The following is a 26,455-nucleotide window of genomic DNA, read 5'->3' on the forward strand; positions in this document are numbered from 1 at the left end:
ACGTTTCTGGATTCTGAGTCACGGGGAAAGCAAAGGAATTGTCAAAGGATCTGCAGGAAAAGGTAGTTGAACTGAATAAAACAGGAGGAGAGGGATATAAAAAGATATCCAAGGAATTGAGAATGCCAATCAGCAGTGTTCAAACTAATCAAGAAGTGGAAAATGAGGGGTTCTGTTGAAACCAAACCACGGTCAGGTAGACCAACTAAAATTTTAGCCACAACTGCCAGGAAAATTGTTCAGGATGCAAAGAAAAACCCAAATAACTTCAGGTGAAATACAGGACTCTCTGAAAACATGTGGTGTGGCTGTTTCAAGATGCGCAATAAGGAGGCACTTGAATAAAGATGGTCTGCATGGTCGAGTCGCCAGAAGAAAGCCATTACTAAGCAAATGCCACAAAGTATCCCTCTTACAATATGCCAAACAGCACAGAGACAAGTCTCGAACCTTCTGGCACAAAGTTATTTGGAGTGATGAGACCAAAATTTAGTTTTTTGGCCACAGCCGTAAACACTACATTTGGAGAAGTCAACAAGGCCTACGATGAAAGGTACACCATCCCTACTGTGAAACACAGAGGTGGATCGCTGATGTTTTGGGGATGTGCGAGCTACAAAAGGCACAGGAAGTTTGGTCAAAATTGATGGCAAGATGAATGCAGTATATTATCAAAAAATTTTTGGAGGAACATTCAGATCAAATTCTGCCGGGGTATGTAAAGTTATGGAGCACAACTATGTATCCATGCACACATAGGCTGTTAATTTTTGGCAGGGGCGTTTTCTGGCTGGTAAAGAACTAGTGGGTTTTGAGAGACGTTTCAGCTGTAAAACACTTCCAACTCTGGGGGGGGGGGGGGGGGGGGGACCTCTCTACAGTTTTGCATGAGACCTAAGCATTTTCAATCCTTACGCTCCTAGCCCTAAGTGGCTAGGAAAGTAAATTGTATTTACGTGTTTTAATTTTTTAACAACCCTCCCTTTCAATTGCTTACTGATTTCTGGCCTAGGTCAAAATTTAATGCATCCTAGAAATCTTCATAAGCATTTCTTATCTTTAAGGGGCTTTCTCAGCCAAGCAATGCGGTTTTTAACCCCTTCCCTGCCAGTGTCATTTATACAGTAATCAATGGCTATTTGTAGTTCTGATCGCTGTATAAAATGTCAATGTTCCCAAAATAGTGTCCAATTTGTACGCCATGTCGCGGTGCAATAATAATTATTATTCCGTGAATCTATCCCCTATTTTATAGACCTAACTTTTGGGCACACTTTTTTGAAAAAAAAAAAAAAACAAACTTTTCCCAAAAATTGTTTTGTTTATAGCACAAAACCGCAAAGGTGATCAAATACCAAAAGAAAGCTATTTGTGGGGGGAGGGGGGAGTCAATTTTGTTTGGTTATAAAGTCGCACGACCGTGCAACTGTCAGTTAAAACAACGCAGTGGCGAATCAAATTTTTTTTTTTTTTTTATATATATATATATATATATATATATATATATATATAATATATACTCTGGTCAGGAAGGGGTCAAATCCTTCCAGGGACAGGCACAAAGACAACCCCTTCCCATTACATTTTTACTCTAAATGCAATAATTTGCACACTTTACTAAAAACCTACACAAAAAGCAAATGAAGCTCTACACAAATGATGCAACAGGGAAGGTCACAAACTAGACTCCATAAATCCACGATTAAGTTGTCCATTAATTCACATGCAAGATAGCAAGGTTACCATTTTCCGTTTTGCGCAGAGAAATGCATGGCATTCCAAGGTTTCATTCTGCTGGCTCTGAGCAATGTAGGCAAAAACTTTATCATGTAGCTTATCAGCTGTGCAATAGGATATCCTGCAAAAAAAAAAAAAAAATTTATAGGATAAAATTTAATTTTGGTCTTAACTGAAAAAAAAAAAAAAAAACAAAAAAAAACAAAACAAAAAAACAAACAAACAAACACAGTACACAGGATGTTGTTCAGAGATTTAGGGCTATGCCTCCTCAGGTTATTTCGGGCACTGGCAACCAAAGCTTTAAAAGGACAAGTCCCACCCGGCCATGTTATTCAAACACAGCATCCTGGGAATGTGAAAACTACAAGTACCAACAATCTTATGGGCTCGCCTCACTGAACTGCCAGGATGCTGTTGAGCGATCTAGTAGTCAAGTCTTCGTACAAGCAGCCAGCTTACACAGACTGTCTGCAAGAACCCTGCATTGCACCTGCGATGTGTTTGGGACATCAAAATTAACATGAAAATCATAGTCTTCACCTGTAAACAGTTTTTTGGTACATATGAGGGGAGTCAAAGTACGCATCCTACCTTTGGTAGAAAAATAACTTCAAATCTGTCCATTACAGTAAGGGGCAGTCTCAACCACAGCATAAGTTTGTTTTTTTTTATAGTCTCAATGCAAGGAAGTAAAACATTTTTATTTAGACACACACTTTCAAATTCCAAGATATTTAAAGCTAAACTCCCTTTCTTTTCACTAGAGCTGAATGGAATGATCAGTCCCAGCATAGATCATATGTTGCTCTGCTGTCTGCAGATCCCCTGATATTCTGCATTTAGCTGAAGCTCAGTCTACATCCAGACTAGACACTGTCACTTTTCTTGATGACTTTACAACCAATGTTCTCCATTTCGTTCTTGTTCTGGATGCTGTGGTGTGTGTCGGGGGGGGGGGAGGTAACAACACCATGTATTGTAAGACATCACGCAATATATATTTTTTTTCTCTTAATACAACGTTATAAAACAAACGAAAACAAACTGTCACTTGGTACAGAGTCCCTTCCTGCATCTCTAGCCTAGAACACAACCCTCTGTAGTTCTTCAGAGTCTGCAAAAGATGCAGCTAGCTTCATAGCTTTGATGGTGGCTGGGATATAATACATACCAATTAGCAATCAATCCCACCCAGTACAGCTGCACGATTCTGGCCAAAATGAGAATCAATTTTTTTTTAGCTTAGAAGAAAGATCAGAACACAGGAAGCGGCGACGTGATGGGCGGGAGGACGTAACGCCCGTCACGGAGGGAGAGATCAGAGCGAGCCAGCTGGCGTTCCTGAGCTCCATGCCGTTCGTCTCCCCCCCCTCAGAGTGCTGAGCCGTGATGAGAAGATCTGACACGGCCGTAGGACAAGAAGGCAGACTCCCGGAAGTTGCGGACGAGCGGACCTGAGAGGAGGAGGACGGGTCTCTGCACGCCGCATACCGCTGCATACAGCCGCCGCCGATCTAACCCGAGAACGGGGAAGGAGAGGTGTCTGAGCAGACGACGAGTGCGGGAGGTCTGGCTCATCTCTGTCTCTCCCCCCCCCCCCCCCCTACACCCCTCCTAAATGAGACTCCGGTAAAACGAAGTGCAATCCCATGATGAGTACCCCAGGAAACTGGTAAAGTGCAGGCAATTTGGTTTTCTTGTGTGTGTGTGCGCTGTCTCCCCCCTCTGGAAGTCTATTGCTTGAGTCGAACAGGAAGCAAAATAGAGGTGAGCAGAAGGGGACATGTGAAAGTAAAGACATATGAAAGTGTTACTGCTGTTTCAAACTAGTGGAAATTTCACACAACTAAATGTAGAAAGAAGGGACACGGTGAAGGGTCATTGTGAATGAGCAAAAGTGTATGGTGTCCTGTTTATACTGAAGAGCTGCTATATCATCTCTTAATAACTATAACATGATGGAAACATAATTGTTATCGCTAGATTAAAGCCGCTACCCCTTGGTGCACACTAACTGTTGCAGGGGGAGGGACAGGTGGACCGGGTCTAGGCTTTGAGCGGTTTAAGGGCCCTCTCGGGCTTAAGAATACCCCCCCCCCCCTCTTTCCCGGGGGGGTTTTTTTTTTTTTTTTTGTCCATATCGGGAAGACTCTCCCACGGGTGGAGGGGCTAGGCTGAAGTAAAACGGGGGTACAAACAAGAGGGGCAAGGAAGAAGGGAGGGATGAATAAAGCAGCAGCCAAGGCAGGAAAAGGGGGAGCATCTAAAACCCCGAAAGATAGAACCTCGAGCAGCACAATAAAACAATATATGTCCCAAGGAGAGAGCCCAAGAGGAGATGGTTCAGACGTGCATGAAGGACCAAGGACAGAGGGAAGAAGAGGAACCCCAAACAAAGGTGAAGAAAGGATGACGCAATCAAGAGAGACTTCCTTTATGGAAGGCGAGACGGAAAGGAGCCGGGGGGAAGATAGTAGAATGAGTGCCCAGATTATTTCTAAAGGGGAACTGATCGACATGTTCCAAAAGATGGAGAATGCAATAAAATCAGAAATAGGCCTGGTGAGAGCAGATCTTGGGAGTCTCCTGGAAAGGGTAGAAACAACGGAGAAAAGAACAGAGGAATTAGAGCTGGAGATGAGTAACTTGAAAGAGCAATTAAAAGTTTCAAAACAAGATCAGAAGAAAATTCTCTATAAGATCGAGGACCAAGAAAATCGGGACAGAAGACAAAACTTAAGACTCCGCTTCATTCCAGAAAATAAGGAGGAAGATCTGAGGAAGATTGCATCCATAATTTTGGGCCCACTCTTTGGAGAGGGGGCGGTAGGGCTCCCCAAGATAGAAAGAATCCACCGAGTGGGAAGATTCTACAACAGAGAAGCTCAGAGGCCTAGAGATGTGATAATCAGATTTAGTTTCTTCGAAGATAAAATGACAATTCTATCTAAATTGAGATCCAATCCCCCTTTAAAATTTGAAGGATCGAAGATCCAGGTGTTCACGGACCTTGCACCTGAAACACTAGCAAGAAGAAGACTCCTGAAACCTTTGTTAACCCAGATGAGAGGTCAAAACGTAAAATATAATTGGGGGTTCCCAGCTTGTCTAATAGGCTACAAAGACGGAAGGTCAGCAAGATTAAGGTTCCCCGAAGAATTGAAAGATTTTTGTGACAGACTGGATATACAAGAACCCAAACCTGCCGGGTTGGGAGGAAGAGTAATTAGACCTAATTGGGGGGGTGGGGGGAAGAGGGGTGTGAGGTGAGCGGGTTGCGAGAAAGGGGGATATAAGAAAATATTGTAAGAGGTTACTCCGGGGGAAGGGGATGGGGCAGCGGAAAGTTAATGAGGGCGCCGGCCTACTCCTCCCTGCTAGTACCATCATGCAGGAGGGGGTAGGGGGCACGCTCGAGATCTCACCTCAAAAAAAAAAAAAAAAAAATGCAATGAGATGAGAAAGCTAAATTTTATTACCTACAATGTCAAAGGTCTTAACACGCCCGGGAAACGACATAAGATCTTGGAGGAACTGGGGAGATACAAAGTGGAGGTGGTGTTTCTTCAAGAAACCCACTTGACATACGGCAATAGTACTAAGTTGTGGTCAAAAGCTTTTCCAAACTGGTACTATGGGGACTCACTCACTAAAAGGGCGAGAGGAGTAGCAATAGGAATAGCAAAAGGGGTGAATTTTAAAGAGGAAGAGAGAATAACTGACCCAGGTGGAAGATATATCTTTTTGAAAGGCTCCCTCGAGGGATGGCAATGTACACTGGCCAATGTATATGCCCCAAACAAGGAGGCTAGCAGTTTCCTAATAAGCATATTGGAAAAACTAATGGAGTTTAAAAAGGGGGATGTGGTTCTGATGGGGGATCTAAACCTCTGTATGGATCCGGAGATGGATAGTACGTCGCGTGTGCTGGGGAAGATGAACGGGAGCCTGAGAAAGTTACAAAGAAAGTTTCACTCCTGTCAACTGGTGGACTTATGGAGGATAATGAATCCTAAATTGAGGGATTACTCGTTCTACTCCCTAGTGCACGGGACGTACTCTAGGATTGATTACATCTGGATAGACCATTCACTTCTTGATAGAGCTGTAGAACCCAAAATAGGGGCCATAACATTGTCGGATCATGCCCCAGTTAGTATGGAAGTGTATGTCTCTAGCACCCAAAGAATCCCATTAACGTGGAGATTAAATGAAGACCTAATACAGGATGAAACAAACATAAGAATGGTAGAACAGGAATTAAAACAATACTTTCTAACAAATGATACAGGAGAGATCGCCGGGTCCTCCCTGTGGGAGGCCCATAAGGCCTATATTAGGGGGATCCTAATAAAATTGGGAATAAGGAAGAGTAGGGAAACAAGGGAGGAAATCAAAAAATTAACGGAAGACCTATATCAACTGGAACAGGAGCATAAGAAAGGGCTAGGCCAGGAAAAGGTGGTGTACCAAAATGTAATCCTTAAAAGGGAAGAACTAAAAAAGTATTCCTTAAAGTAGCAAAAGAAAGTTATCGGGGGAGGAATAAGAGTAGCCGGCTTCTGGCCAAAATTATGCGGAGAAAGAAAGCTAGAAACTATATAGAAAGAATCCAAAATAGTAAAGGAGATATGGTGTATACAACAAATGAAATAGGGGAATCCTTCAGGAATTATTATAAGGACTTATATACAGTTGGGAAAAATAAAACCCAGGATAGATCCCACAAAATAAAGGTAGGAGAATTTTTGAAAAAAGCAAATATCCCCAAAATCACGGAGAACTGTAAGGAAGACTTAGAAAGACCTATAACGATTGAAGAGATTAACACAGCATTGGGGGAGTCAGCTTCGGGGAAAAGTCCGGGTCCTGATGGATTCACCTCCCTTTATTATAAAAAATTCAAAGATATACTAACCCCTAGACTCTGCGAATATATGAACGGGCTGGGCACGGAGTTTGAGCTAAGTAGGGAGGCGTTGAAAGCGGAGATTACGGTTATACCAAAAGAAGGGAAAAATGCTATGATTTGCTCTAGCTATAGGCCAATATCGCTGATTAACACAGATATTAAATTGTATGCTAGAGTTTTAGCTAACCGGTTGAAGGACGGGATGAGTGAATGGATACACCCGGATCAAGTAGGATTTACCCCAAAAAGAGAAGGTAGGGACAATGGGGTGCGTACCCTCCTCCTCCTGCAGAATATCAGGGATAGGGGACCCCCAGGTCTACTCTTGTCTATTGATGCAGAAAAAGCATTTGACAGAGTGGACTGGGGGTTCCTGTTCCAAACCCTTGAACATCAGGGATTTGGTCCGAGGATGATGGGATGGATACGTGCCTTGTATAATCACCCCACGGCCGCGATAAAAATCAATGGGTCCTCTTCAGCCACCTTTGAAATGGAAAACGGGACAAGGCAGGGTTGTCCCCTGTCCCCCCTTCTCTTCGTTCTTTCCCTGGAGCCTTTACTCGCGGTGATTAGAGAGGACCCAGACATAAGTGGATTCTGGGTGGGAGATGAGGAGCATAAGGTCGCGGCATTTGCCGACGACGTGCTGCTCTTCATAGCCAACCCCAGAATCACAATGCCAAATGTCTTAAAAGTATTTAGACAGTATGCGGAGGTGTCCAACTTTAAGATAAACCTGGCAAAATCTGAAATACTGAATATTAACATAGATAAAATAGAAGAAAGTAAGTTGAAAAAAGAATTTCAATTTAAATGGAAGAAAGAAATAAACTATTTAGGCATAAAGTTAGCAAACTCATTAGGGAAAATTTATAAATTAAACTTTATCCCATTACTCAATGAAATAAAAGCGGAGAGTAAAAGGATAATGGCCAAGCCTCTATCGTGGTTTGGCCGTATCAATGCCATAAAAATGACCTTGTTGCCAAAAATTATCTATAAGCTACAGATCCTTCCATTGGCAATACCTCAGTTTTATTTTAAGAAACTTAACTCAATTATAAAAAAAAACAGTTTGGAGGGGCAGAAGGGCCAGAGTCTCTTAATATCATAAAACAAGAAAAAAAAAAAAAGGAGGCTTGGCGGTTCCGGATATCCAGGGATATTATAAGGCAATATTGGTGTCGAGAGCGATTGAGTGGGTCAGAGATAATAAACACAAGAGATGGGTTAATATAGAAAATAAATTAAGTAAGACACAATTAGGACACATAATTTGGAATCCCCCACATTATAGATTTTTAGATGGAAGCACACACACACACTGACGAAGGTGGTTATAAAAGCATGGGACACAATATATAAACAAATAAACAAGACATTTAATTCTCCTTTAAGGTCACTGAGGGAAAATGATTATTTTCCACCGGGGAAAATTATAATAGGTGGTCACTGGATTAAGAAAGAAAACGCACAGCTAAGGGACATAATAAAAGAGGGGAAGATTGTTCCGTTTCACGAATTAAAGCACAACAGAGAAGCTTGGGTGATAGATAAATGGAGATACCTCCAGCTAAGTCATTTTGTTGAAAGCCTGCCACGGCCAATAAGGTCCGGAAAAGAGCTCTCAGAGTTGGAGAGGCTGTGTCTGGCAAGCAATACGAAGGGTATAATATCTAAAATCTATAGAATGGGGCTGAAGGCGGGTAGGCTGGAGGTGCCTCCGTATATCATAAAGTGGGAAAGAGAATTGGGATCGCAGATAGATAGTAACACTTTAAGGAAAATGTTAGAACTGACACATCGTTCGATCGACACCAATGTCGCTGAAATGAACTACAAAATTTTGACAGTGTGTTATGATACCCCTGATAAAACATGTAAATATCAAAGAGATAAGACAGCGGAGTGTTGGAGGGGATGTAAAGGAGTGGGCAATATGGCTCATATATGGTGGAACTGCCCAGAAATCAAAAAATACTGGGAAAAAATATTGGGGTTCATTAAGGAAATAACAAAGGTAGAAGTAAAAGCTGATCCTTGGATGGTATTACATCATGCAATAGAAGGAGAGGTTAAAAAGTATAGAGAGTCTTTGGTACCACACTTGCTTAATGCGGCAAAAAAAAGCTATACCAAAAAAGTGGCTGAAGGTAGAAACCCCATCAATATGGGATTGGGTCAACGAAGTGGAAGGTATTCGTCTGATGGAGGAAGAGAATTATGAGATAGAAGGCGACACAACGGGAGAGATTAACATCTGGCAAGGTTGGAAAGAGTTTAAAAAACAGTGGAGTGTTTCTGAGGGACTAAAAATTAGATTTAACTAAGAGAATAAAGATGGCCAGAGGTGCACGGATGCTGGGGGGGGGGGGGGGGGGTGGTGGTGGGTGAGGGGTGGGGTTTGGGGATATACATGGGGTAGGGTAGAGGCAATAAGATAAGGGTCGGTCCTTGAGTCTGAACCTTTTACGCCACCTCCTCTTATGTATTTTTATATTTTTTTCGATAATAAATGTTTTGGATATTTGTTAATTAAGCTACAATGATGTGAAAAGATTGAGGGAACGTGGATGACACTGATAAGGTGGATTAAGTCTCTTATAAGACTCACTGAGTAGCAAAAAAAAAAAAAAAAAGAAAGATCATGATCCTCACGATTCTTGCAGAGCAACATCTTTCACATTATACATAAAAAAGGAAAATCCCCTTAGTGGGATTTTAAAGGCAGCAACTCTACTAACATAATAAACGTCTTTTATTCTAATGATATAAAATTAGATCATTTCGCACATTAGATGATCAGTTAAAAAGCATAGCACGTTATGCTGTTTAACTGATCATCTCATGTGCGAAATTATCTAATTTTATATCATTAATAAACGTCTTTTATTCTAGGTTAGTGGAGTTGCTGCCTTTAAAATCTCACTAAGGGGGGCCTTTCCTTTTTTCATGATTTGTAATAAAAACATCTTTGCCATTCTGAAGCTTCCCTCCAACCACTTTGCATGTTTTATATATACTGCGATTTTGTACTTGCCAAAATATGCTGCAGAAATCTCCCTCCACTGAGTCTGGCTGCAATCATTTTAACTGGGCAGTGGAAGCTGCTGCCTGTTCACTTTCTGGATTTACAGAGGCACACCTCCAGCTCTGCAGCTCTCATTGGCCCTCTGACTCATCCCCCTCCCTGGCAAATTCAGAGCAACAGAGCTGTGCATGACGTCATAAGCCTATGCTTTTTTTTTCCCCAGACAAGGAACAGGAAGTGGGTTGTATAAGGTATTCACTGGCAGGAAAAAGGGTTTTACTATCCAAAGTTAAGGGCACAGAATTTAATAGATTTGGGGGAAAAAGGGGGTCCAATAATTGTAAACAGCATGTCTAGATCTGCGTATAGGGAGAAACGTTCTTCTAGGGTACCATTGTGAATCCGGGTTAGTCCTGGGGGAAGTTCAGATATGGGCCATCAATGGTTCCATCACCAGGGCAAATGAGAAGGAGGACAGTGGACAACTCTGCCTAGATCCCAGCTGAATAGGAAAAGGGTTAATCATGCACCCACTGACACCAAGATGGGTTCAAATCCTATATACCCAACCCACAAGTTATAGAGGAGAAGAAGAAAAGAAAGAAAAGAAGAAGAAAAGAAAGAAAAGAAGAAGAAAAGAAAGAAAAGAAGAAGAAAGAAAGAAAAGAAGAAGAAAGAAGAAGAAAGAAGAAGAAAGAAGAAGAAAGAAGAAGAAAGAAGAAGAAAGAAGAAGAAAGAAGAAGAAAGAAGAAGAAAGAAGAAGAAAGAAAGAAAGGAGTCATGCAGAAAACCCCTGTTAAGCCTCATACACACAATAGGACTTTGTACAAACTTTCCCATGGATTTTTGTACAAAGGGCGTTGGCCCTAAACTAATTAAGCATACACACAACAGGACTCTTTCAGCCAACATTCACCAAATCACGTGGTTTTTCAGCTCTTTACCGCCACCCTTTGGTCAACTTCTGTATTGTTTGATCTTTTGCATTGGTTCCGAGTTCTGTTTGTACAGTAGGTGATCGCGATATTGTGTCACTCGCCGCTGTCGTGGGAGCCAGCGCTGAGCTGGCTCACTCATCGGGAAAGGAAAAATGTGTTTTTTCCTTTTGCGACAAGCATTGCAGACAGGCGTTTCATATGAATCATGAGGGGGAACTCCACGCCAAATTTCAAATAAAAAACCGGCATGGGTTCCCCTCCAAGAGGCTACCAGGCCATTTGGTATGGTATTGTTTTTAAGGGGAACCCCCCCTACACCAAAAACGGCACGCGGGTCCCCCCCATACCAGACCCTTATCCGAGTGCGCAGCCTGGCCGGTCAGGAAAGGGGGTGGAGACGAGCGAGCCCCCCCCCCCCAACCGTACCATATGCCCTCAACATGGGGTGGGTGGGTGTGCACTTAGGGGCAGGGGGGCGCCCTGCAGCCCCCCTTCACCCCAAAGCACCTTGTCCCCATGTTGATGAGGACAAGGGCCTCTTCCTGTCAACCCTGGCAGTTGGGGTCTGCAGGCGGAAGGCTTATAGGAATCTGGGAGCCCCTTTAATAAGGGTGCCCCCCCCACCCTGTGTGAATGAGATGGGGTACATAGTGCCCCTACTCATTCACCTGGGGGGAAAAAAAAAAAAAAAAAAAAAAAAAAAAAACACCCCCACATATTAGACAGGTTTTTAAAGTAATTTATTAGGCCGCTCCAGGGGTCTTCTTCCGACTTCTCCGCTCTCTAGTGTTTTTTTATTAACACTTTTTCCTGTCGCATCATGGCAGCATACACGTTGGGTTGTGACTCCGCCTCCACAACCTGATAGGACCACATAGCTATAAATTAGAGAGTAGACACCCGTCCCAGTACTCTTATTTTTCCTCACCTGTCAGGACGCACGGATCAGCACAACCTTACCGCTTCGCCCCAGCCAGGTTCTAGCCTCTCCTGGGTGGAAGTCCTTCTTGTACAGCCTCTAAACAAGCTAAATGGAAGGAGCCCCACTCTGGTGATCTCAGGGGCACTCTCTCTCATCTCTCAACTGTCTGCCACAATATAAGCCTTAAACAGGCTTCAGGTGCAGCAGCCCACAAAAGCCTTAAACAGGCTTGCTGGAGGATTGGCCAGGGAAGCTTCAGTATGGCCTTATGAAATAAGCCTTAAACAGGCTTAGTTGTGTGCAGCGGTCTCCATCCCCCCCCCCCCCCCCCCCCCCCCCTTTCCCCCTCTCCTACCGGTTTTGTTGTTGTTTGTTCCTCTCTGCTGGGCTGTTCCCCAGCTGCTGCCTGTGATAGCCGAGCGTTCTCGGCGTCCTCGCGCATGCGCAGTCCGTCACTCTGGGCGCCTCTATGCCGGTTTCCAGTCTCCAAGATGGCGCCCAGCACTAGCTGTATGTGCTGCTGCATGTGTCAGATCGCTTCTCATTTCCAAGGAAAGAGGGAAAACGCTCTACAAAAGGTGGGTGACCTTCTCCTATTCAGCTTCTGTATCAGGATCCCTGCATTGCTGCTTGTTTTTCTCCCTGCAGGTTTCCAGTCCACTCACCATGGAGACCGCTGCCCCAGCAGATCACTGCCAGCCTATTAGGTAAGGGGGGGGGGGGGGGGGGGGGGGGAGACAAGGGCAAGTAGTGAAGATTGAAAAAGAGCACTTCTAACGCTGCCTAAATTGGTCAGCCCTACCAGGTCCTCAAGAACGTCTGCGTCAAGACAAAGAGAGAGTCCTCACACAGGAGAAGCCGCTCCAGACATAGACGGAGCCGTTCCTACCACAGAAGAAGCCGCTCCAGGTTGCATTCCCGCCATGGTCGATCCCGCCATAGAAGGTCATCCTCACGCAGACATCGTTCCCCTGCACGCCACTCCCGCAGGGAACGCATGCTGGATTTGTGGTGCAGCGGCTCTTCCGGATAAACTGGCCTGTCAAAGATGCCTGGAAGAGGCCACAAGAGACAGAGCCTTGGAAGTCGGAGTCCGTAGCCGTAGCCCCTGAGGCTTCCATATCAGATGTGGATTTTTCCACCACTACCTCTCCAGCCCGGGCTAGCACATTAAAGGAGCAAGACTCCCTATCTGATAATGAAGGTCTGGAGGTGTCGGCCGGATTCGACGTCTGTCTGATAGAGCCGTTTGTTAAATCGGTTAAAGCAGCAATAGGATGGGAGGAACCCCAGCCAAAGCAAAGGAAGTATTTTCCTCAGCTTAAGAAGGATCCAGAAGCTTTTCCGTTCATTGACGAACTGGAAGACTTAATCAAAGAATGGCAGAGACCAGAGAAAAAGTCTAGTCTGAATAACAGACTCCTGAAGCTATATCCACTTAAGGAGCCTAAGGTGAACCCTCTGGTGTCCCCTCCGGTAGTGGACGCATCCCTGATGCGCCTTGCCAGGCATGTTACCCTCCCGTTAGAGGACGCGGTAACATTTAGAGATGTCCTCGACAGAAAGATCGACACGGATCTTAAACGGGCTTACCTGTCAGCGGGAGGTGCCTGCAGGCCTGCGATAGCACTTGCTGCAGTAGGAAGGGCCATCTCGAGCTGGTCTGCAAGCACAGAGAAGCTGGTCTCAGAGGGTGCAGACCAAGAGAAAATAGTGTAGGCATTACAAGAGCTAAGCTTGGCTGGTGATTTCGTGGCTGAAGCCTCGGTCGACACCATCAGGTCTGCATCAAAGTCTATGCTGGCCTCAGTGACGGCCAGAAGAGCATTATGGCTGAAGCCCTGGACGGCGGATCCAGCATCCAAGTCTAACTGGTGCCGTATTCCGTTCGACGGTGAGCACCTCTTCGGAACAAAACTAGGACACAGCCATCTCCAAGGTAACGGGTGGCAAGTCCGGGCTCATCCCCTCGGATAGGAGGCCTAAACAGAGACCTCCTCCCTTTAAGCGGAATCTCCCAGAGAGGTATAGAGACGCGAAAGTGTACAGACCAGGGAAGGAGTACCGAAGGAGCTGGAAGAATCCTCAGACCTCCTTCATGAAATTTCAGAAGCCTAAGACTCCCGCTTCCAGCGACCAGAAGGCTTTTTGAAGGTGCGCCCGTCCGGCCAGCGGTTGTGGGAGCAAGACTCTCCAGTTTCAAGCTGGTCTGGGCGGAGACCATAGACGATATCTGGACCCTGGCCACTGTCAGCTTCGGCCAGATGGTCCTTCAAGAACCGGCCTCCAGGGGATCAGTTCTGCCCAACCAGTATTCCTCCATCTGGGGAAAAAAGGTTGTCCCTTCTAAGCTACATCCAAGAACTTCTCCAAAAACGAGCGATAGAGGTTCCGCCAGCACAACGAGGCAGGGGATTCTATTCTCCACTATTCCTCGTCAAGAAGAAGTCAGGGGACTTTCGACCGGTTCTAGACCTAAAGAACCTCAACAAGTCCATCAGAGTGGAGTCTTTCAGGATGGAAAGCTTGCAGTCTATCCTCCAGGCCATAAATCTAGGAGACTGGATGCTCTCCATAGATCTCCAGGACGCCTACCTGCACATACCAATCCACGTGGCATTCCAGAAATTCCTGCGATTCTCGGTGGGTCAGAGGCACTTCCAATTTCAAAGCCTTCCTTTTGGGATCTCAACAGCCCCCAGAACGTTTACGAAGGTTCTTCTTCCAGCAATAGCCTTTGAGGGAGAAAGGTCTAAGGGTTCACCATTACCTGGACAACATTCTCCTCCTCTCAAACAGCCAGGAATCACTCGTGCAACATCGCGAGGTCCTAGTTTCCACTCTGAGTCTGGGTTGGATAATCAACTGGCAGAAGAGCAACACTCAACCTACCCAAAGGATGGTCTTCCTGGGAGCCGAATTAGACACCCGAACCAACACGGTGGAACTGCCAGGGGAGAAGTTGTCCCTACTAGTTCAAAAGGTGAAGAATGACATTCCGGCATCATGCCTTCCAGCCAGATCATACCTCAGCCTCCTGGGTTCCCTATCAGCGACCATTCCAATGGTCAGATGGGCTCAATGGAATTCCAGACCCCTGTAAGCTTCCTTCTTGCACCAGTGGGACGGATGGTCCATGTCCCAGTTAATTCGCATCTCAGAAGAAACCAGGTTATCTCTAAGTGGTGGACTCAACCCGACAACCTCAGCAGATGCAGGCAGATAGTCATCCCTCACCAGGAGGTGGTAACTTCGGATGCCAGTCTGGAGGGATGGGGGGCGCATTATCTACATTATGCAGCTCAAGGCCGTTGGCACTTCAAAACCAAGGATGTAGTATCCAACGTTCTGGAGATGAAGGCTGCCTTCCAGGCCCTCTTAGCATTCAGTTCACTCCTGAGGGGGAAACAGGTCCTCATTCAAATGGACAACTGGGTAGCTGTAGCCTACATCAACAGGCAGGGGGGTACCAAGAGCATCTCCATGATGCGGGAGGTCGGTCCTATAATGCATTGGGCCCAACTGAACTTGTGGGATCTGAGGGCGGCCTACATTCCCGTGTTCAAAATCTCCTGGCGGTTTCTCTCAGCAGAACATTCGTTTCCAACAACGAGTGGTGTCTAAGCCCACAAGCATTTGCCCTTATATGCCAGACATGGGGTCATCCAGACATAGACCCTGCAGCGACGCTGGAGAACAAGAAATGTCAGAGGTTTCTGTCAAGGAACCCCTTCTCCTCAGCGGAGGGATCAGATTGTCTCCAACACCCCTGGAACTTTCACCTAGGCTACATTTTCCCACCAACGCCACTGATAGCCAGGTTCCTTCTGAGGCTCAAACACTCAGCGGCTCTAGTACTAGCTGTGATTCCCTTCTGGCCACGGAGGCCTTGGTTCACCACCCTCCTGCAGCTAAGCACAACGGATCCATTTCCGCTCCCGGTGACAACAGATCTGCTAACCCAAGGTCAGCTCCTCCATCCGAACCCAGAGAAATTACACCCAACGGCCTGAAGGCTGAAAGGTCTAGGTTCCTAGTCCAGGGCTGCTCTCAAAAGGGTGGTCGATACACTGCTCCAAGCTAGGAAACTCTCCACAAACACCTACGGGAGAATCTGGGAAAAGTTCTCTTCCTTTGCCCAGGAACAAGGTTGGGACCCTTCTTCCCCATCAGCAGTACAAGTGCTTGAATTCCTCCAGTCAGGTCTGGACAAAGGCCTTAGGTCCAACACCCTGAAGGTTCAGGTGTCTGCCATCTCCGCTTTGACAGGAGTTAAGTGGGCCCTTAACCCTCTGGTGGTCCAATTTCAGAAAGCCTGCCTGAAGCTGAGGCCTCCTAGAAAGCCTTATCGACTGTCCTAGAGACCCTATCAGGAGAGCCATTCTTCCCACTCGAAGACGTCTCCCTCTGGGACCTGACTCTGAAGGTATCGTTTCTAATTGCCATCACATCGGCAAAGAGGGTATCAGAAATGCAAGCTCTACTGATCAAGGAACCATATCTGATGATTTACCCAGACAGGCTAACCCTGAAGCCTTCAGACAGATTCATCCCAAAAGGTCTCCTCCTCGTTCCACTTTAACCAGGAGATTGACCTCCTGGCCTTGGTCACAGATCAGGGCGCTCCCCATCCTTTGGATGTCAAGGGCAACATTCTGCAATACCTCTCTGTAACCGAATCTTTCAGAAAATGTGAAAACCTTCTAGTCATTCCACATGGGTTCAGGAAGGGCCAGGCAGCTTCTGCCCGTACCATCGCCTCATGGCTCGTGAAAGCCATCAAGAAGGCCTACTCCTTAAGCTCCTCGCAAATTCCGGAAGGTCTAAGGGCGCATTCCACCAGGGCAATGGCGACTTCATGGGCAGCTTACTGCAGAGTCTCAGCGGAAACCATTTGTAGAGCGGCCACTTGGTCTTCCAGAAACACTTTCGTTTCCCATTATAAAATAGACGCTGCACGCTTAGCAGCAGTTGAATTCTGGAGGGCCGTGATACAGGCCAATTCTTCTGTTTGTCAATAAATTTATTTTGCATTCCCACCCAGTTTGGCGAGTTACTCCCCAACGTGTATGCTGCCATGATGCGACAGGAAAACGGAAAATTGTATACTCACCTTTCCGTAATTTTCCTTTCCTGTCAGCATACAATCACCCACCCTTTTGAGGCGACGTGTATATATATATATATATATATATATATATATATATATATATATATATATATATATATATATATATATATATATATATATATATATATATATATATATAAATAATACTTGGACGGGTGTCTACTCTCTAATTTATAGCTATGTGGTCCTATCAGGTTGTGGAGGCGGAGTCACAACCCAACGTGTATGCTGCCATGAAGATGCGACAGGAAAGGAAAATTACGGAAAGGTGAGTATACAATTTTCCGTTTTCCCCAGGTGAATGAGTAGGGGTACTGTGACAGCCTCACCCGGGACAGAGGCTATTGGAGGGGACTGAACGCAAGCCTCTTGCCCACAGATTATGGGCCCTAGCATTTGGGGGGAATGGTGCTCTGTGAGCTGTACGCCTGGGGTTGGTGTTACTTTGGATTCAGCTCCATGTCCCCCCAAACCACACAGACTCTGAACCTTTTATATGCCATATTAGAATGATAAGACTGAATTATACTGTTGGGACACATCCTGTGAGGAGATGCTGGTGTCATCAACTCCAACTACCTGTGTTTATGTTAATTGAGTGAGCTGATCACATTAGCCACCAGCACTGGCTAGGAGACGAACTGTTGATGACTAGTCTGAGGAGGGGGGAGATTGTTGTTTGTATTGTTAATTGTAATTAGCTCCAGCTATTGTGTTTATACTACTGTGTGAAGCTCGGTGCCCACAAGTCTGTCATCTGGTCTGGGTAAATGTTTTAGTAAATTAGCTCATGTTAATTAGGTTAGCTTTGAGTCAGCCTGCTGTATAAATGTGTGCGATATCTCAAATAAAGAGTTAGTCCTGATGTACTCCAAAGACTGGTGTCTAGTTCTTGGGGGTTCCCATAGCCAGATCCATTGGACTCGCGTTCCAGAACTTAGGAAGCGGTATATGACGGAAGCACTCAAGTGGAGTGAGGGACGTTCCGTGACATTGGTGGCAAGCAGCGGGAAAGCTTCCTGCAGTCTGGGACATCCAAACCTCCAACTGGATCCAAGATCAGCATAGCAGACTTCAGTCACCCCAGCGGAAATATGGACCTGGCATCAGAGTTCCCGGGGCTGCTGCGGATCATCCTTTCAACATACACCAGGACTGTGTCTAAGGATGAATACCTGGAGCTCAGGCAGCAGATTCGGGTGGGGCTCTGGATCGGAGCCCTCCAGCTCGCTGGTATAAAACAGGGCAAGTGCTTTCCAACCCAAGAGCAACGGGCCAGTGACCAACGGGCATTGCGGATGGCATTCCTGGGAGAGCGGCCCCAGGAGCAATGGGTGACTGAGTTGGACAGGCTGGTCCAGCAGGAGATAGAGCTGGACAATCGTTATCGGGCTCTGCAATGGCACACAGAGGAGGGATATTTAGGGGAGACAACAGAATGCTCTCCAGAGGGATATGACTTTGGCGGCCCTGGATTGCTGTGGGAGAGCCTTACAGATCATTTTATGTTTGGCGATGAAGGGGAACCTGACCTTGAGGACCTGAGAGAATATAGAGAGTCTATGCTCGGTCTTGCAGGGGTCTCAGAGCTCAAACCTGATCTGGACCATTTGCTAAGGAAGGAACAGCATCTGGAAAGGGCATACAGGAAACTGCTAGAACAAGTTCAGCCGCATGCCAGAGAATCGGCAGTGGAAAATCCAGAGATTGCCGTCCCCAAACCTGAAGTGCTGACAACAGGGCAGAGCTCTGCTAACCTCTGCCCAGAAATGATAGCATCTTCTGGGTTCCATGGACAGGAGATGGTGAACCTCTATCCCCAGACATCAGTTGCAGAGACATGGGATTTGATAGACTTTTCTGCTGAGGAAGAACAACCTGATGAGCCTCCAGCAGAAGAGCTGCTATCAGGGCCAAAGTTCACTGTGTTCTGCCCAGCACCAACAGTGGCTTCGGCCTTCTTGAGAGAAGAGGTAGTCGGCCTTTCTCCCACAACACTGACAGGGACATGTGATTTTCTGCCAGCAGCATCTATGGAGTTAAAACAAACTTCTCCAGCTGAAGATCTAGTAACTGAACAGAGGGTCCAAGACCTCTGTCCCACACTTTTACCAATTCCAGAGACTGGGGATTTAATAGACATTTCTGTAGAGGAGGAACCATCTAGCAAACCCCCAGCAGAAGTGCTGGCAACTGGACAGAGGGTCCAAGACCTCTGCCCCACACCTGTGGCAGTTTCGGAGGCTCAGGGTGAGAAGGTGGCAATCACTTCCCAGCAGCAGATACAGGGGGAGAAGGGAGAGGAGGTGTGTGTTGTCCCTCCCCAACAGTTGGCCAGGGTGGAGGAAGCGGACTTTCCTCCCCAGCAAAGATCCGTGCACCTGGGAGACAGTACCATCGACATGTCGTCCCAGCAGCCAGATGAGGGAATGGAAAAGTAAGCAGCTGGCTCCCTTTTCCAATGGCAACTACACAGTTTGGGAGTGGAGGAAGCCAGCCTCCTGCCCCAATGGTTAGCTGGAGCGGAGGATGCGGAGTCCCCAGCAGAAGTGCTGGCAACAGAGCAGAGTGCTACCAACCTCTTCCCAGCACCGGCAACAACTGTGGAGTTCCAGGGAGCCGGGGCAGTTGGCCCCTCTCTCCGACAAGCTGATGTAGTGGAGCTGCTACTCCCAGCTGAATCGCTGGCAACAGGGCAGAGCACCGCTGGCCTCTGCCTAGCACCCAGTGTCTCTCTACAGCTTCAGGAAGCTGGGGTGATCGGCCCCTCTGCCTAGCAGCAGACCGAGCCCAGGTATGTTAAAAACAATCCAGCTGAAGCCCTGGCAGCCAGACAGAGTAAATGACCTCTGCCCCACACCTACTGAGGTCAACTATTCCGTGCAGCCAAGAAAGGAGATCATGCGGGAAGACTATGTGAGTTCACTCTGCCTGACTAACGCATGTCCAGACCAGGTGGAGGTCTGGGACCTTGTTAGTCAACCTTTGATGGGGGAGAAATGTGACAGACTCACCCGAGACAGAGGCTATTGGAGGGGACTGAACGCAAGCCTCTTGCCTACCGATTATGGGCCCTAGCATTTGGGGGAAATGGTGCTCTCTGCGAGCTGTATGCCTGGGGTTGGTGTTACTTTGGATTCAGCTCCATGTCCCCCCAAACCACACAGACTCTGGGAACCCTTTATATGCCATATTAGAATGATAAGACTGAATTATACTGTTGGGACACATCCTGTGAGGAGATGCTGGTGTCATCAACTCCAACTACCTGCGTTTATGTTAATTGAGTGAGCTGATCACATTAGCCACCAGCACTGGCTAGGAGACGAACTGTTGATGACTAGGCTGAGGAGGGGGGAGATTGTGGTTTGTATTGTTAATTGTAATTAGCTCCAGCTATTGTGTTTATACTACTGTGTGAAGCTCGGTGCCCACAAGTCTGTCATCTGGTCTGGGTAAATGTTTTAGTAAATTAGCTCATGTTAATTAGGTTAGCTTTGAGTCAGCCTGCTGTATAAATGTGTGTGATATCTCAAATAAAGAGTTAGTCCTGATGTACTCCAAGACTGGTGTTGTCTAGTTCTTGGGGGTTCCTATAGCCAGATCCATTGGACTCGTGTTCCAGAACTTAGGAAGCGGTATATGACGGAAGCACTCAAGTGGAGTGAAGGACGTTCCATGACAGGTACGATGTATCCCTACTCATTCACATAGGGCGGGGGGGCCAGGATCTGGGGGCCCCCTTATTAAAAGGGGCTCTCGGATTCCAATAAGTCCTCTGCCCGCAGACCCGACAACCAACGGCTAGGGTTGTTGGGAATAGGCCCTTGTCCTCATCAACATGGGGCCAAGGTGCTTTGGGATGGAGGGCTGCAGGTTGACTTTACACCCCAATTTCTGAAAGGTCTGTAAAACCAATGGCAGATCCTGAATCAGGGACTCCTTGTCTCGAGCAAAGATTAAAAAAAAGTCTGGATAAGGGACAATCGACACACTTTGTAAATCGAAAAAAGGCCATGACTTTGGTAAAAATCCTGAGAGCTGCCGAGACAAAAAAAAAAAAAAAAAAAAAAAAAAAGGCATTGAACTGACTACTTGAACCACAAACTTGAGGAACCTTCGGTGACTGGCAGATTGGTACATGAAGGTAAGCGTCTTGAAGATCCAGGGTAATCATGAAGACCCCTGGCAACAACAGATTCTTTACAGAATAAATGTTCTAACTGGAAACGTCTGTAGACTATGCATTTGCTCAGGATGCTTAAATTGATGACCATACAAAAACTGCTGGAAGCTTTGACCATAAAGATGCGAGAGTAAAATCCCCGGAATTTTTGAATTTCCGGAACAGGAGAAATAACTCCCTCCGTTTCCCACACAGAAACCAGATTTATTATGGCTTGCCGTCTCTCTAGGTCTCTCGTCCGATGGGTAAGGAAAAATTTCAGGGAAGATATTTGAATTCCGACCTGTAACCTCTTTCTAATGTCTGAAGAATAAAGGAATTGTCAGAAATCTCTGCCCATTCCTTGATGAAATGAGACAACCTTCCCCTGAATCCCTATTCTGGCGTCATTGGGGATTTTTGAAAGAGGCTGAAGGAGCAAAGAGTCCCTGCTTTTTGCTTGTCTTTGTTAAAAGACCATTTCTTCTTTGTTGCCTGTTGGTTTTAAAATTAGCCTACTTTTGGAAGCCATGAAAAAGGCCTCTTATTCCGGGGGTTATTCCTTTGGGAAGAAGGGAAACACTTACACTTCTCAGAGGAACGAGCTAGGACTTCTAAGGAGGAACCGAATAAGAGCTTGCCTTCAAAGGGAATGCCGAAGAGTTTATTCTTGGAGGTAAGATCACCTTCCCAAGATTTGAGCCAGATAGCTTGCCTAGCTGAATTAATGAGAGCAGAAGCTCTGGCTGCCGATTTTACAGAATCTGCTGTGGCAGCAGCCAAAAAGGCAACAGACTTGGCAATGAGTGGGATGGACTCCTTAACCACTTTTTTGGGGGTGTCGGAAGAAAGAAGCTCATCCAGACGCTGAACCCATATGTCTGAATTCCTAGCCACACAGGTGGATGCTACCGCCGGACCTAAAGAAAAGGCTGAAGCATCCCAGGCCTTACGTAGCAATGAGTCGGCCTTTCTATCCATTTGATCCTTAAGGACCCCAGAATCTTCAAAAGACCTAACCTTTTGGACACCTGCGACATAGGGGCATCTAATCTAGGACACTTAAAGAAAACCTCCTCGAACTCAGACTGAAAGGGAAACCTTTTGTGCCCTCTGGACTGGAACAACCTTTTTTCAGGTTCTTTCCACTCAGAAAGAATCATGTCCCTAAGAGACTGGTGTACTGGAAAAGCGCTCGCTTTCCACCCTTGCAGACCCCTTTTATCCTGTACAGATTGGGCTTGCTGTGGCATCTCAATCTGCTCTGAGGTATATATTGATTTTAGTAATTCGTCAATAACGAACACTAGAAAAAAAAGAGCTACCCGTATCCTCCTCTGATGGAGTTTCCCCATCACATGAAAAAACTGGATTCTCATCTTCTGCCAAATCAGAAGTATTACGTGAACTCACAGTCTGACACGAAGGCTCCTTTCACACCGAGGAGCTTTGCAGTCGCTAAAGTGCTAAAAATAGCGACTGCAAAGCGCCCCGAAAGGGCTTTCACACTGGAGCGGTACGCTTGCAGGGCGGTCAAAAAAGTCCTGCAAGCCGCATCTTTGGAACGCTGTAGGAGCGGTGTATTTACCTCTCCTAAAGCACCTCTTCCCATTGAAAACAATGGGCCAGCGCTGCAAACCCATCCTGGATGAAACTGGAGAAGGGGGGGTCCACCAACCACAGTTACCAGACCCAGGAGGAAAAAAAAAAAAAAGTGTTGGAGTTCCTGGAGGGTCTGGAAACACAAAACGGAGGGTCAGAGGAAAGGGAGGGGCCTTTTAAACTGTATCTGACTTGTGTTTCCTGTAGAGGGGCAGAGCCAATCATCTCTCGTAGCTATCCTGGAAGGTGAGGGGGGAAATGAAGGGCTGGCTGGCTCCCGGACCACAGTGTCCAAACCTGGGAGCAGAGTGTTTAGAGCCTGTTCTGTGGAAGGAAAATCTGGGATGTGGCGTTGGCCAAATACTGCAAGCAGATACTTGAACCTCCAGATGTCTGCAATGGTATCAAGATTTACCTGAAAAACCTTTTACAGCGACAGGAGACAATCTCTCCTCAGGAGAAGATTGTCCAGATATTTAACTATGGAGAAGCTTCAAGTACAAAGCTGGGCGAGGACAGGGGCTAGTACTTAGTGGAAACTCAATATGCAGTGGACAGGCCAAAGGGAAGGGCAATGAAAAGGGTTGTGCGCTTACCACAAAAAATGCAGAAAGTTATAACATTTACCTTAATTCATTCCTTGCATTAGGTAAAAAAAAAAAAAAAAAAAAAAAAAAAAAAAAAAAAAAGTCACAGTAGCAGCATTGCCCCCACTTTATAAAAAAAAAAAAAAAAAAAAAAAAAAAAAAAAAAGGGGGAGAGGAACCCGGGTCCTCACTCAGTCCAGCACTATGCCCGTCTGTAGTGGCTCTTCCCTTTCTACCTGCTTTCACAGGATACAGGCAGCATTGGCAAGTGCGGCCAGCTCACATTGTCTATACACATCTGCCCCCCATAACAAGTGGCTTGCTATGGGGGCAGAGAGCACCAGTAGGGAAGGCCAGAACGAGAGGTATGGAACCGCTCTGCAATACCACTGCATTTTGGAGTTAAAGGATTGCAGCGGTATTGGGTCTTGTGCTTGGATTTGGAGGCCAATAAGGAGTAAAAAATAGTTTTACTTAAACACTTGTGTATTTCCCCCCTCCTAGGAAGCCCAGACACTGTATAAAAGATGCCTATAGACCTTTTAAAAGTCAGAGTTAGGGACTACAGGTAACAGGGTGCCTTGGTGGGGCCTGTAGCTTAAGCATGCATCTGCAAATGTGTGCAGCGTAAACCCATGTTGGACTGGTCAATTTGGTTGGTCGGCAAGTTGAGCTTGGACATACACTGCCCTTCCAGTGCTCCTTGCTGTAAAGGCCAATTATAGGTGAGGGCAGTGGCCATTTGTATTGTTAGACTGCATCAATAACAGCTGCAATGAAGTTGGTTATGTTAGCAGAGGGACGCCTCTGGTACCAATTCATCTACCATAGTTAAAAAAGGTACCATCGGCATTATCTTTAGCTGACAGTACTGCTGCAACTATAGGGAAAACAGAGATAAGACTCTGGAGGATCGGGTGTAGATACAGGTCCCTTGTTCTGAGGCAGCATTCATGGCTGTAATTTTTTTCCCCATAAACATAGTAGCAAAATCCCTCTGGATAATATAAAAAGTGAGATATCCTCAAAAAGGGTCAAGGAAGATGCAGTAGTGCTGCGACTCAGGTAAGGGACAAACAATCCAAGCAATCCATGTCATGTCCCAAGAAAATACACTGCAAGCCCCCCTGAACTGTTGATAGATCTGAAGCTGGCATTGCATGCAGCATGCCTGCCCTTATGATCCACAAATACTGTGCAAGTAGGAGTAGAAATCCAACATAAGGTATGTTCACAGCACCTGTGGACCCAGGAAGGGTTAAATAATTGCTGCATGCGACTTACTGAAGGCAGCAAAGAGCCCAAGGACATCCAGAGGATTGTATCATGGGTGCAGCCTGCAAAGCTGGCAGAACTGTGGCATCAATGGTGTTTGCACTAGAAAATACAGTGCACATGCGCAGAATCACCATTGATAAAGCAGCACAGACAAAAAAAAAAAAAAAGTGCCTAGCCCAATGTTTAAAGAACCCACCATCTGTCTGCAACCAAAAAGTATTGCAGCTCCATGCTAACCCCCTTGGGGAAGAAAGGATGGGCACATACCCAGGGCTCCCAAATAGAGGCAAAGACTTGCCACAGTTGGTGCAATTCCTACCACACAGACAGCAATAAAGGCTGGGTTCCAGGACTCCTCAAGTCTTAGCTCTCCTAGCAGTCAAATTCTTAGAAAAAAGGGTTCCGTCAAAGTGAAAACCACAGCTCTGGACCTAAAAAACACTATGGCTCCCACCCAGTTTATTTATTTTTTGTAAAAAAAAAAAAAAAAAAAAAAAAAAGAAAAAAAAGTGTACCAAGGAGTGTTGTCTAAGCACATCACAGGCAGGTCCTGCTTCTTCCTTGATAGAAGACTATTCATTTTTGTAAAATAAATGGTTTGCTTCTCAGAGTATAGAAAAGACAGATATTCAAACGCAAAGACAAGTTAGAGGGGTTATACCATTACAGCTTTCATTGTCAAATTTCCAAAGCTCATGAAGGTGGGAGAAAGGGTTCATCAACTTTTAAGGCCACATACAAAATGTAATTGCGTGCCATCAAGGTTAAAGAATTATTAAAAGCCACTGCCATTAGATGTGCTCTCTCCTGAAAAGATACTGTAAGGTCCACGCACACAATTCATAAAGTATTCAGATCCCCTTCACTTTTTTTGGTATGTTACAGCCTGATACGACAGTTTAAATTCAGTTGTCCCCTTAAAAGTGGTTCTAAAGCCTAAAAACTTTTTTTTAACTGATTTTTTTTTTTGCTGCTTTAAAGAAAAAAAAAAAAAAAAAAAAAAAAAATTTTACGCATCGATTTTGGCCCCTCACACTTACCTGAGCCCTCATTCAAGCCAGCGATGTGCACCTCTCCTCACTTCTGTGAGACTGGCTTTGCTGGGGCACTAGGAACCATTGGCTCCCAGTGCACTCCAAGCCAGTGATGAGGCCAAGTCCTGCTGTCTGTCAATGGACTCGGCAGCAGAACTCGGGAGCCAACACACCTCCATGGGAAGCCGCTTCCCATGAGGGCACTGGATAGGAGCCAGCAGCGCCGGAAGGGGACAATGAGAAGAGGTTCAAAGCCTCTCTGAACTTCCATTACTCAGAGCAGGTACAATATGGAGATAAAATAAACAACACACACCCCACAGTGACAAAGTGAAAGAATGAGAATGTTTGCAAACATATGAAATGCCACATTGTATAAGTAGTCAGACCCTTTGAAACACTTGAAATTTAGCTTAGGAGCCTCCCATTTCTCTTGATCATTGCTGAGATGTTTCTACACCTTGATTGGGGGGGTCCACCTTTTGTAATTTGGATTGGAGGCAATTTGGAAAGACACACACACACACACACACACACACACACACACACACACACACACACCTGCTCAGAGACAAAAATTCTGCTGCACTGAAGGTTTCCAAGAGCACAGTGGCCGCCATAATCCTCAAATGGAAGTTTGCCCAGGTGAACAGCTCTTGGAAGAGGCCCAGTTGTGCCAAACTGAGCAAGAATCCCATGGACACAGACTCCAATTCTGAATCCATTGGACACAGCTGATCACAAAATGGGGTAAAGAGCCAAATCACAGTGCCCCTTCCAATCACAATGTAAACACACTTGTCGGTTATTGGCATTCCTTTCCTCATGCTGTCACAACATGAAAGGAGAGAGCGAGAGAGCAAAAAAAAAAAAAAAACCCACCCCAAACACCACACCTGTTTGCAAAATGTTATAACAAAAACTCAAATTGTCCAGTCATTTTTTTGCTAAACACCCCAGTGGTGAGTAAATAAAACCAAAAGAAAGCGCTAAGTGTAAAATATACACACACCTCTATTTGTAGCTGCTGACTATTAACACAAAAAATTACAAACGCCACCATGCTCCACTGTTGGGATGGTATATTGGACATGTTATAAGCGTTTCCTCTA

At 45.8% G+C, this 26,455-nt stretch overlaps 1 protein-coding gene across 1 annotated transcript in view; it reads right to left on the reverse strand.

The window, feature by feature from the left end:
• LDLRAP1 (low density lipoprotein receptor adaptor protein 1) overlaps window positions 1–26,455 on the reverse strand; it is an 82,142-nt gene that overhangs the window by 16,499 nt on the left and 39,188 nt on the right. Inside the window, exon 4 of the mRNA XM_073615457.1 lies at window positions 1,744–1,858. Coding sequence (XP_073471558.1) covers window positions 1,744–1,858 — 115 coding nt within the window. The remainder of the gene's footprint in view (window positions 1–1,743; window positions 1,859–26,455) is intronic.

The sequence above is a fragment of the Aquarana catesbeiana genome, linkage group LG02, assembly GCF_042186555.1.
Source record: "Aquarana catesbeiana isolate 2022-GZ linkage group LG02, ASM4218655v1, whole genome shotgun sequence".
Lineage (NCBI taxonomy): Eukaryota > Metazoa > Chordata > Amphibia > Anura > Ranidae > Aquarana > Aquarana catesbeiana.